Raw genomic sequence first — 13,174 nt, 5'->3', positions numbered from 1 at the left:
CCACATCACTTGTACAACGTGTACACAATTCTAGACGTACATAATACTACATGTACTCAACAACATATGCACGACATGTACACAACACCACATGTACACAATAGCATATGCACAACATGTACACAACACCACTGACACACAAAACCCTATGTACAACATGTACACGGCACCATATGCACACAGCACCACTTGTACAATCATGCACACAACACCATATGTACATAGAACCACATGTACAACATGCACACAACACCATATGCACATAGCACTTCATATACAACATGTACATAGCACCATATGTATGCAGCATTGCATATCCAACATGTGCACAACACAATATGCACACAACACCGCATATCCATCATGCACACAATACAATATGTACACAACACTGCATATCTAACATGTACATAACACCATGTATACCCAACACTACATATGCAATATTCACACAACACTATTTGTACCACACTATACTTAACATTGCATAAACAACATGTACACACACTATATATACACCACACCGCATGTGCAAAACGTCACATATGCAACATGTACAAAATATACAACATATGCACAATCATAGTACCACACCTCCAAAACCACACTGTCTCTACCAAGCAACCTTTCTTTCATTGTCTCTCCATGTTTTTCCTAGCATGCCGCAACCCACACTGCTTTCATTTCACTGATGTATCCCTCGATATAGCATGTCCATAACATAGACATAATATAATCACATAATATCAACTCATAACCACATGACACTGACCTTATAGATTTGTCATGACTACTCTCCCCACTTGATTCCCCATAAGACCAGGAACCTCGTATTGTCATTCACCTATGTAAGCAATCACTCCTTCACAAGAATGATTCCTAATGTCCCTGGCATACAACAACATGCATACATACATACATATACTTATAAATATTAGCATTAATAATCATGATCTATGATGACCGTGTCAAACATGACATACATACATACATACATACATGTATACACATATAGACAACATAATCATGATCACAACATAATTACTAGATACCTTAAGGTCAAGGTTAACAGAACTCCCTTTATGCTTGCAACACATGCGCAACATCGAGAAAAACAATTCCCAACATAGCCAAGGCATATGACGCTTCAAATCCATTCACCTCACCTTTCTGGATTACCTTTCCCATGCATGTCCTGCCATCGTCCATTTACACTAATGGACCCAACTAGTCCAACTGGTTGTCATACTCTTTCCTTCAACTACCCTTATACATGCACCGAGATTCATTTGGGTCTTACCTTACCTGTCGAGTACCACACAACTCTCCTGGAGCTCCATTAACTTCCTCCTTCCCGAACCAATTCCAAGACTCTCAAAACAATAAAGGGAAGACCGAGAAGCAAACAAGAGGAAAACCAACAACAATATGACACGATAAACAAAGTGGCATGGCCATGCACATGACACAAACAAAACCGCAATCAAGCACACAGAGTCACTAAAAGACCAAAAGCACAAAACTGACAAAAGACATCATGACTCAATCCCCATGGTCCCCAATCCTTCTAAGGGAAAATTCAACCTGAGCCTTCTTCAATATTTCATGGCAGTCTCCTTGCCATGTAATCCCCTGCATCATACTGCCATCAACACATAACTATCAGTGCATAAATAAACATAACAATACACTAGTTACCTTACCTTGTTATGCGAAACACGTTGCTTGCAACTGAACACATCCACGCCATCTCTCAAGGGAATCCAATTCCCTTGAAAGATCCACTTGTAACTAGAGACTAGCTAATATACTTGTCAAGTACATGTTCATGAATCTAGCATATATCCACATAATGTCAGACAAGATTAAGGTTAAGAAGACTTCCTGTATGCAAAGCACTCATTCGTTTACAATTAGGGTTTCCAAACATAGCCAAAGGAATTCTTGTCCAATTCCTTTATGTTACATTTTTACCCAATTGTAATTGAGGCTTACTATGTGCTGTCACATCACCCAACTGTTAGTTATTTAATCACATCAATTGTTACCTTGTTAGACTAATACCAAGCATGTTTCCTACAACTGTTTACATATATCAACCACATGTTCGAAATAACAAGACAATCATATTTGTCAATTTGAAATCAACCTTTACAAATACTAACAATCATGTCATAATCCATAGTCAACAACCAACTCACATTCATCAGTCATAATACATAATGCTACAATTATCACCTACTACACTCAAGTACATATCAACTGTATCAAAACATATGTGTTAGTAAAACCATCTTAAAACAAGATCATTTGAACACATACTCATATTATACAATTCATCAAACATTCAACCAACTATAAATGTACCATGTTAGATAAATCAACTAGACAACATAATAGACACCAAATACTCAAATATCAAATAGACGATATAATCAAATAGTCAAGCACCAAATATATGACATAAAGAAACTCATGCCTTAATTTATCTCAGGGGAGGTTATCCTATCTACACAATCAATCTAGATTAGCATGATATAACTCCACGAAATATCAACTCAAACATAAATAAGGTCATGATATCCATAATAGTCACTAGCTAACATGTTCACATCATAAACTCATAAACAATTATCATTCATACATAATAATCACATATGCACAGTCAGTCTAGATTAGTATGACATAATATCACAACATATTAACTCATACCTAAATGTCATAACCCTAACCATTTGCATAGACCAATCCAACTTAGTATGATACATATAACATCAAGACCTTAAATGCAATAACCCTAATCATCAAGTTACTAGCATCTAACAACAAAAAGTTATATATCATGCTCTTCAGCAACATATAACATAATCACCAAGTTATCTAACCTAAAACAACAATAGCAATGCATACAACCACAAGTTACTATCATTCATGACTATCCGACACGTGCATATGATTACACTAATAAACTAGCATCTATCATACTTGTAACCATAATATCAATAGAATGAAACACATACACATAACCATAATGCATATAACAATCCTTAACCTACATACATGCATGGCCAACATACAACCTGTAGGATGACATACTCTTGCCTCGAGGTCTAGTGTTGCAACTTCACTTTGATGATCTACATCTCCTACTATATCTCAGCCAACACATTAGCATTATAACATACCAATAACATCATGATGACCTAATTGCATACAATGACTTCACACTACATGTCTGACCTACCATACATGCATAACCATAACCATGACGATGCATGTATAACAACATATAAACACTGATATGCATAGAAAATGCATATACAACCCTACACTCATGATGACACATCCCACAACAACATCATCAACCTTCACCTGGCAATATTACTACCACCATGATCAACACCATGCAAATGAAACAAGCACATGGACTACAAGCATAAGGAACACATATGCAATCGACATGAATGCATTACCAACAAAAAACCCATCCAGTCAGGGTGAACCATGCTCTGATACCACTCTGTAACACCCTCCTCCCACATCTACCCAAGTAACCAGCCAACTGGGGTAAAGAAGTGACGAGAGGCTACTATGATTGGATTCATCCTAGGTGACATTAAGGAAATGGAATCGATGGAAACACATCATACATAACTTCCACATCAGCTACAGGACCCCTACGAACTACCTCAACACTTATGGTAACCAACCCCTATGTCCCACTGAGGTTTTAGGCCTCTTGACCTCTAGACACTCCCATGCTATTGGCCTAACAACGTTTAGAAGGCTTTGGACGTTGTCATGACAAGGCATGCCAACGTCCAGGGACTATTTTTCTCAGTGTTGTGCTAGCATCCCCGAGATTTGAGCCACTTTTTTAGGCCCAGAGCCTAGGTCACTGCCCAGAATTGAAGAACATAAAGATAACAATGATGCAAATGAAAATACTTGAACAAGCCCTTAACTGGACCCCTACTATCCATGACAGGCATTTCATCAAACATATCACAAACATGTAATCTGCAAGTGTAAACAACATATATAAGCATAAGGGTCTCATACTCATCTTCCACCCAACTATAGAATGGTTGAGCCAAATATCTCTTCAGCCATTCACTCATGTGCCATATTTCAAGCATGAATGTGGGATCTCATAAAACACATCAATACAAAACCATCCAAGGCTTTCGGAGGCCAACCACCTCAACCCATTAAACAATGATTCCACCTCATGGTCAGACATCAAAAAATTATCATCATATTGTTCTCTATCCAAGCCTTCTAGGGCTCAAGATTTTTTGTTCCAACCAAGGCTCTAGGACTAGTAACTCAACCCATAGCTTATGCCGGGCTCCAAAGTATTTGTCCAACCAAGGCTCCAAGACTAGTAACTCAACCCACATCATGTACTAGGCTCCAGAGCGTTTGTCCAACCAAGGCTCTAGGACTAGTATCTCAACCCACCTAAGGCTCCAGAGCATTTTTCCAACCAAGGCTCCAGGAACTAGTAACTCAACCCAAGCTAAGGAAACATGAGAACCAACCAGAAAAACAAAGAAACGAACCCACAACATGATGGTTATCCAAGAAATGGCAAAGCTAGGAAAATCCACTATCAATCCAGGCAATCCTCCATGCCAATGACATACCATAACTAAGAAACCACATGCATGTGCCATGCATGCCGAAACTAGTGAGGAAAACATACATGCAACTCGATACCTGCAAGAAAAACCCGTTGTAGTAGCTGATCCAAATCTCCTCTTGTGCTTTCCTGCTCTTCCCTTGCCTTCTTGATCCAAAACTCCAAGTATGCCACACTCTCCGAGAGTGCTCCAAGAAAAGACTAAGTATCCAAGAGTATGAGAGAGAGAATGGAGAGAGAGCTCCAAAATTGAACTGACCAAGCTTGCCCACTGATCCTCAGAAGCCTTTTTATTAATGAGGCTTATATTTTCTTCATTTTCCATTATTTTCCATCATTTTCCTCCTCACATGCAACCTGTGACCTTTCACCTCCCTTTTCTCATATTTTCCTTTATTTTCATAAATAAATGTGCCAAAAATGCCTTTTTGCCTTTTTAATGCCTTTGCCTTTGCCAATTTCCTTAGCCATAATAACCAAAATGAACACCCACTAGGATGTTTTGCCCACCATTGAGCTTGGAATACGTGTCTCATCACCATGGTCTTATATATTTTTACATGGATTTTTAACCAGGGTTACAAATTTTGCCCCATAACATTTATTTCTTCTTTGATATGAATATTGGGACAATTTTCAGTTTTATGTAGTTTGGAACCACATTATGTAGTTATGGATTTGGACTAATGGATTTCTTTCTTCTCTTTTTTTCTTATCCTGTTGGTATTTTCTAACATTTTCTTGGGACTTTTTCCCTCTTTGTAGTTTGGATTCTACCCCTTGTGGACAATTATTTGAAGTATGTCCCTGTTTGGCACATAACCAACAGGTGAGCTTGTTCCAAGCTTCTTGTTTGTGAGTCCTAAGATGAATACCTTGAGGACCATAATAGTGGGAATTAGGGACCAGACATGATTATGCATTCAAACCTTTAACTTGAAATATAAGCATCAATACTAAAATAAAAAACCTTTCCATTAGAAAAATGTGACGAGCCATGTCACAAAGGTTAACCTTTAATCAGTTTAATAATAACCATATCCAATAAGTACACAAGTCAACATTGTAATTAAGAATTAATCACATTAAATGCTAAGCTTTAATGCCATGAGATGCACCCACCTGCACATATAAAGAGAAAAAGGAAGCCAAACCAATGACTGCAGATTATTTGAACTACTTAATTTAAATTCTATACGGTTGGTTCCCATGGCCTTGCACTTTCTCACCACCCACAGTCGGTGAAGACAACAGAGATCTGGTATGCCAGAAGAAAAGCGATGGCATGTTTTGATAGAATGTTTAGTACTTGTAAAAGCCAATGGGTGGTGGTGTCTCCTTTGGCTGTTGATGAATTATAAGGGAGTTTTTTATTATGTTGTCGATGATGATTAGAGTTTCATTAATTTGTTTTATTTTGAGGAAGCGGAGGACAAAGCTGCAAGTGACCACTTGTATTCTCATTATAGAGTGAAGGGTGGGCACTGGGTTGTATAGTAGTTTTTTTATTAATTATATTTGTACATAAGTAATAATTACAAAATAAGAGTTATAAGAATTTAACTAATTAGATTTTAAATAAATAAATCTAAATATTGTGAAAAACTAATAAAATTCATTTGGTAATGTTAAACTATGAAGGAGGTGTATTTTTTTTGGTCAGACACAACCAATAGCTAATCAATGTAAAATAAGATTAAAGAAAATGAGCATCCATTAACTACATTTCTTTGTAATATTGGATCTATGTTTTCTAATATTGGATTTTTAAGCTATTGGAGAAGAAACAATAAATAGAAGTGGCTATAACCATAAAAGAGGACCACCTATCATAAAACAAAAATAAATAAAATTAAAGAAAATAAACATTCATTAATGACGTTTCTTTGTAATATTAGATTTCTTACTCTAATAGTGACATTATGTAAGAAGAAACATCCAATAATGACATTTATGTGTGAAATTAGATTTCTTACCTTTTTAATAATTGCTTTCTGTGCTATTAACTTTATATTAAAAAATCAAATAAAATTAATTATATATTAAAAAATCAACTAAAATAAAATGAATTTTGTTTTAAGAAATCGAATAAAATTTACTAAATTGTGTTTCAATGTAAGTAAGAAGGAATATCAGTGATGAGTCAAACCGACATTCGCGGATAGCAGCCAGAGATGGCTGTCCTCACTGTTGGTTTGACACCTGAGTTTGATAGGTTTTGCCACCTTCGAAAAAAAAGAAGGAATATCTATTAATAACATTTTTTTATTTTTTATTTTATTAACATTGAATTTATTGATTTGTGGGCAATTGCTTTTTGGATTTTTGAATTTATTAATAAAAATCAATTTACAAATTACTATGTAAATAAGATAATAAGGTGTGTCCCGAGAAACCAAAAGATAAAAACTACCCGAAACCCTCGTAATAATGTTCCATCATGAACCAAGAAAAATCAACAATAAATTTGTTTATAATAATGCCTCTAACACGTATGCACTTTCCGTGTTTCCCGTGACAAAAGTGAAAGGTAGGTTTGGAATATTTCAATCAAGAAACTTCCTGGAATGTGCCAAGCAAGAAAAAGAGTCTCATGATGGTGGAACTTTTAATTATTTCGAATATATTTCAATTAAGAAACCTCCGGGAATGTTCCGAGCAAGAAACCTGTTACCTTGTTTTTTTGGGGGTTGTAAAATAACATTACAATACTGCTTGAGATACAGCACATCCTTTCCACCCATAGTGAGATACAATACTCGTTTGGCCAAAAGGGGGTCGGATTCTGCTGCAGCTTCTTGTTTCCAGTTTTGGATAACCGCCTCAGCTATTCATCTTATTCATTTATTCATTGTGTCAGCGGTTCTTCTTATTTTCAGTCCATCCATTCATCCCATTCCGCCTTCTGCAATGGCAAACCTATCCACCCCACCGCAACAGAAGGGCGATGCGTCATCGTCTTCTGACTCCACCTCTTGTCCCCGATATGATGCTTTCATCAATCATCGGGGACCCGATGTTAAAAACACCTTCGTTAGCCATCTCGACAAGCGCCTTCGTGAACATGGATTGTGGCCGTTTCTTGACAGGCCTGAACTGCAGGCCGGACACGACATCAAGTCTCAAATCGAAGCCGCTATTCGAGTGGCTTCTGTGCACATCGCGATTTTTTCTCCGAATTATGCGGAATCGACATGGTGCCTCGACGAACTAGTCCTTATGCTCAAGTCCGGGGCTCCCATTGTTCCAATATTTTTCAATGTCGAGCCTTCTGAGGTCAGGTGGAACGACAAAAAGGGAGCATACGCTGAAGCCCTGAAAGAACTCGAGCAGAAGACAAGCAGCGACCCTGAAAATAATGGAGAGAAGCCACGCCACGACTCCGCTACCATTCAAGGCTGGAGAGCTGCTCTTTCTCATGTCGCAAATCTGAAGGGTTGCGAACTGAAGGGCTTTAATGGGTAAACATTTTTAACTATTTCGTGTCCGTTTTAGTTCCTTGATTGGTATTTGATATTAATTAAATTTGATTACGTGAAGGAGTTAAAGTTATTAGGTTAACAGTTGTAGTTTCGGGTACTTTGAATCAGTGAGAGACCTGTGGTATTGAGTATATCCTATTACATGTGACCAAATTTGGGGATTTCCCATGTCACAAGTTTTGGGGATGTTCTGATGTTTCCACCATGTGGTTTTTCAGAATAAATCATAGTGCATATGTGTTGTTCTTAGATGTATGATTGTTATCCTTATTGCTCTACCAACACTTCATATTTACCCAAGCGTTTCTCATTGGTTACTCATCCAGGAACGAGCAGGAGCTCCTGGATGAAGTTGTGCGAAACGTATTGAAAAAACTTCCAAAAACACCACTTTTTGTGGCTAAATATCCAACTGGTTTGGATGATAAGCTACAAGACTTTGAAAGTACAGTGCTGTCGCAGCAGGGGCAGGAGCGTGACGTCCAGGCCAGGGTTGTGGGAATTATAGGTGTTGGTGGTATTGGGAAAACCACTTTGGTGAAACAGATCTTCAACCGTAGGTGCTCTGAGTACGATGGATCCTCCTTTTTATCTGATGTTAGTGAAACTGCAGCTAGAAAATCTCTGGTTGATTTGCAAATGAAGCTCATTAAGGACTTGACACACAGGGATATTAAAATTGAGATTGTGGACCAAGGTGTGATAATCCTTAAACGTTACCTAGCTTGTTGTAATGCAATGATAGTTTTAGATAATGTAGAGAAGGCCGATCAATTGGATGCATTCTTACCAATTAGGGATGTTCTTAGTTCCAATAGCTTGATAATAGTTACCTCTCGGGACAAGCATGCTCTCCTATGTTCAGAAATAGCAGATTCATCAATTTATAAGCTCAGCGGGATGAATAGAGCACACTCCCAAGAGTTGTTCTGCTCATATGCCTTCAATCGGCCACATCCACCACCAGGATTTGTAGATCTGGTGGAACGGTTTGTAAGGGCCTGTGATGGATTGCCGTTGTCATTGAAAGTTACTGGGGCTCTTCTTTGTGGAAGAGATGACTTGAATGATTTTCACAAGATACCACCCGCGGACATACGGGAAACGCTCAAAATTAGTTATAATTCACTCGACCAAGAGTACCAGCAAATATTCTTAGATATGGCCTGCTTTTCTATAGGAGAAGATATGGATACAGCAAAAAGGATATGGGGAGCGGTGGGGATTTCAAATTTAGAGAGCAAGTGTCTTCTGGAACTGGACAGCCGAAAGCGGATAAAAATGCATGATCAGGTTAGAGATATGGGAAGATATACTGCTGCGGAAAGATCAATGCCCCATCGTCTTTGGTGTCACGCCACCAACAATAAAAATGTTGATAAGTTATTTGAAGAATCGTCGTGGTCTGTAAGTGATTCAAACATTCCTCTTTGGTTCAAAATTTTTAAAGTTGTTTTGTTCAACGCAAGATCTGTGCCCTGGATACTATCTATCTTTTATTTTTATGATTGAATAGGTCGCAACCGAAGTTCGCGGGATTTCGACGGTTCATCGTCGAGACGGTTTCGATTATGGATTCGGTGTCCGTTCAGAAATGTCATGGTACAGAAGGCGTAGTCAGGAGCTGTTGGAAAACTGTAAGCGGGCACTGTTCAATACAGACCGTTATCATGGTTTGCGAATTCTTGCAAGTGAAGATTATTATGTAGAAGCTATATTGAGGAGGGTGCGGTCACCACATCTCATATGGCTCCGCTGGTATAAATGCCCCTATTCTTCCCTGCCTTCTTGGGTTCCCCTGGAACATTTAAGAGTTTTAGAAGTGAGAGGAAGCAGATTGAAGACCTTGTGGCAACAGGAATCTCAGGTACGCAATTTTGCGTGTTTTTACTTATTCTTTTATTTCGATTTCAATCTCAGTTTGTAGATGAGAATCATCTCGAAATCTTTCTTACAGTGGAAATGTGGACATTGCAGCCGCCTCTCGAGTTGCGAGAGTTAAACATCTACGCTCCCTCTTCAGATTTTCCAAAGTCGATTGGACAACTGAAGTACCTTGAAAAGATTGTTGTGGATTATGATGGGACTGTCCAAATCAAAACTTTGCGAGAGGAATTTTGTTATATGCACTCTTTGACATGCCTGGTCTTAAGACAATTCACAAGAATGAGATCGTTGCCTGATTCTCTGGGAAAGCTAACAAATCTTCAGCACATCGATTTGTCTTATGCTACCAGTTTGGAGATGCTGCCTGATTCCATCGGAAAGCTACCAAACCTCCAGTCCATTGATTTGTCTTATTGTTCCCGCCTGGCGATGCTGCCACATTCTTTTGGGAATTTGACTCGACTCAAACGTCTCTCTTTGAAGGAATGTAGGAATGTGACCATTTCCAAAGAGACACTTGGAAATATTACCACGCTGGAATTCTTGGATCTTTCATGTTGTTCCGAGGTGAAAGAATTGCCTCCCCAGGTCGCACATCAACGGTTCTTGGAAGAAATATATTTAGTGGATGCTGAGTTAAAAGAATTGCCAAGCGGTATTGGAGATCTATGCAACTTGGAGGTTCTGCATTTAGGGGACCATTTGTTGGAAGTGCTGCCATCTTCCCTCGGTTCCCTCAATAGCTTGAAGGATTTGCGGGTGAGCAATTGCCCGCGATTGAAATGCTTGCCGGATACTTTTGGACGGTTGACTCAACTGACACGGTTGAGTTTGGTTTCTTGTGGGATACAAAAGTTACCACAGGATATTCTCCTGCTGAACAATCTCGAATACTTTCTCATAGAAGATTGTCCATTGGGCGAACTTCCATTTAAAACAGCAGAACGAGAAAGAGAAACAGTAGCAGCGTTGAATGAATTGGACGACTCCAATGGCAAATGTATCTTTGGTTTGGAGAGGCTCCGGGAATTTGAACTGGTTAGAGTACAGATAAGGGAGGTAAGCTTTCCTGAAGGAGTTTGCCGAAACCTTCAAAGACTTCACTTGTTTTACTGTAAGGAATTGAGGCAGATAGGAAGGCTTTGTGGTATCTATGATTGTGAAAATGTAAAGGAGCTCACCAGTCTTGAAACGTGGACATCATCTTTGCATCACTTGTCTGTGTTTGGATGTAGCAAACTCAAGAGCATACAAGCTTTGGAACACCTCCCAAAGCTTAGAAGACTATATGTTGGTGGTTGTGATGAGATAGAAGTGTTGCCATCTCTGGAACATCTGACATCTTTGTATTCGATGTGGGTCTCTGGATGTAGTAAACTGAAGACCATACAAGGGTTGGAACACCTCACAAAGCTTGGAGTACTACATGTTGAAGATCTCGCTGAGATAGAAGAGTTGCCAGCTTTGGAAAATTTATGCGCTTTGTGGGTTAGTCGATGTCCCCGGTTCAAGTGCATTCAAGGGTTGGAGCACTTCAGAAAGCTTAAATATTTATATGTTAGAGAATGCGATGAGATAGAAGAGCTGCGAGGTGTGGAACATTTAATGTCCTTGCGAAGACTTGATGTAAGGACTGTCCCAAACTGCAGTGGCGCGGGAGAGTACTGGAGCAGTTGCGCCAACGATTGAAGGGACAATTCAGATATGTAAAAGAAAGCAAAATGAAGAGGCTGTGGTCCGCTATTTGTGGAGCGAGAGAGTGCGAGGGGGATAGAAAAACAAAAAGAATGAAGAGCATGTGAAATTAAGAGCATGGGAAAGTATGTATATTTTAATATTTTTATGTGAAGGCTTATTGCATTTGTCTCTGTTTGTTTTGGTGAGGTTGGTCTTGGTTGGTAGTAAGTGGGTTAGTATTGGGTTCATTTAATTTAGTTGTTAGATGCGGTGGAAGACACATTGTTGATATTAGATAGATAGATGGCAAAACTTCAAAACTCCAACCATTCGAACACTTCGTGGTTGTCAAATTCTGTTTTGGTGAGAGGTGTTATTTTAAAAGAGAAACATATTTTAATAACCAAATCTTTACATAAAATTATTTTTATTTTAAAATTTTATTTTCTTTCTTGAAAAAACATTATATAAGTAAGCCGGTGCTCATGTTAAATTTAAAAAATGAAAATAGTTTATTTTTTAATTCAAAAATATTTATTTATTAATGATAATGTAAATGAGCATTAGTTTAAGCATAAGAAACTAGTTTATTTTTTAATTGAAAATTATTTTCTCATTAATAAGTTGATTAGTTTTAGACAAAGGTTTTATTAATATTATTAGTTAATCATTTAAGTTGGTTTGTAACTAATTTTATTATCAATGTGGAGCCATTTTTTAAGACATAAGTAAGCTATAAAACTCATAAAAATAGTATTTTGCAATTTAATGTTATCAAATGAAATAAGTTAATTTTTTTGTAATTTGGCAGGGCTTTTGCAATTTAATGTTATCAAATGAAATAAGTTAATTTTTTTGTAATTTGGCAGGACTACATCTATGACATTATATTAAGAAGTGTTTTAGCAAAACACTTGATCACCGTCTATCCAAAACCCGATAGACATCAAATGAAAAAGTTAAAAATTATTAAAATAAATAAATTTTGATGAAAACTTTTAACTCAATTTTAATAAAAATTGCGATTTTTATTTTATTTTTTCTCTAATAATATTTCATTTATTTTCAATTCAATTCAAAATATTCAAAAATAATTCTTTCATTAAATTTTAATATCTCTTTTACTTTTTTTTTAACATTAAAAAAATTATATTAAACATAATTTAATTTACAATATATAAAATTTAATTAAAAATAAATAAATGAGTTATATTTCCATAATTTTATTTACAATATATAAAATTTAAAAAAAAAAATGAGTTCTATTTCCATACATTTTCATGGCTAGAAACACAAATAGGATGCCTTTTGGAAATGAAAGCATTTGAAATAATCTTTGTTTGTGAAAAGTAATGATCATATTATGCATTGAATAAACAAGTTTTTATAACATGTCTATGTTATTTTAGATATAAATGTTAAGCTAAATTGGCAAATGTAATATATTGGTGTAGAAATAAAGAGCAAATGAAGTAAACGGGGG

The 13,174-nt window shown here is 37.1% G+C and overlaps 1 protein-coding gene across 1 annotated transcript; it reads left to right on the top strand.

Annotated features, from left to right (window-relative positions):
- Positions 1 to 7,501: 7,501 nt before the first annotated feature.
- Positions 7,502 to 11,982, top strand: LOC149266059 (disease resistance protein RPV1-like). The gene is made up of 4 exons (XM_089394775.1): positions 7,502 to 8,106; positions 8,454 to 9,534; positions 9,644 to 9,994; positions 10,105 to 11,982. The coding sequence occupies exons 1-4, from the start codon at positions 7,556 to 7,558 to the stop codon at positions 11,701 to 11,703; spliced, it is 3,582 nt and encodes a 1,193-aa protein (XP_089250901.1). The 5' UTR covers positions 7,502 to 7,555; the 3' UTR covers positions 11,704 to 11,982.
- Positions 11,983 to 13,174: the final 1,192 nt, after the last annotated feature.

This window comes from Pinus tabuliformis, chromosome 6 (assembly GCF_031772625.1).
Source record: "Pinus tabuliformis cultivar Carrire ecotype Pingquan chromosome 6, CPIR1, whole genome shotgun sequence".
Lineage (NCBI taxonomy): Eukaryota > Viridiplantae > Streptophyta > Pinopsida > Pinales > Pinaceae > Pinus > Pinus tabuliformis.
This window is presented reverse-complemented; position numbering and strand designations above follow the sequence as displayed.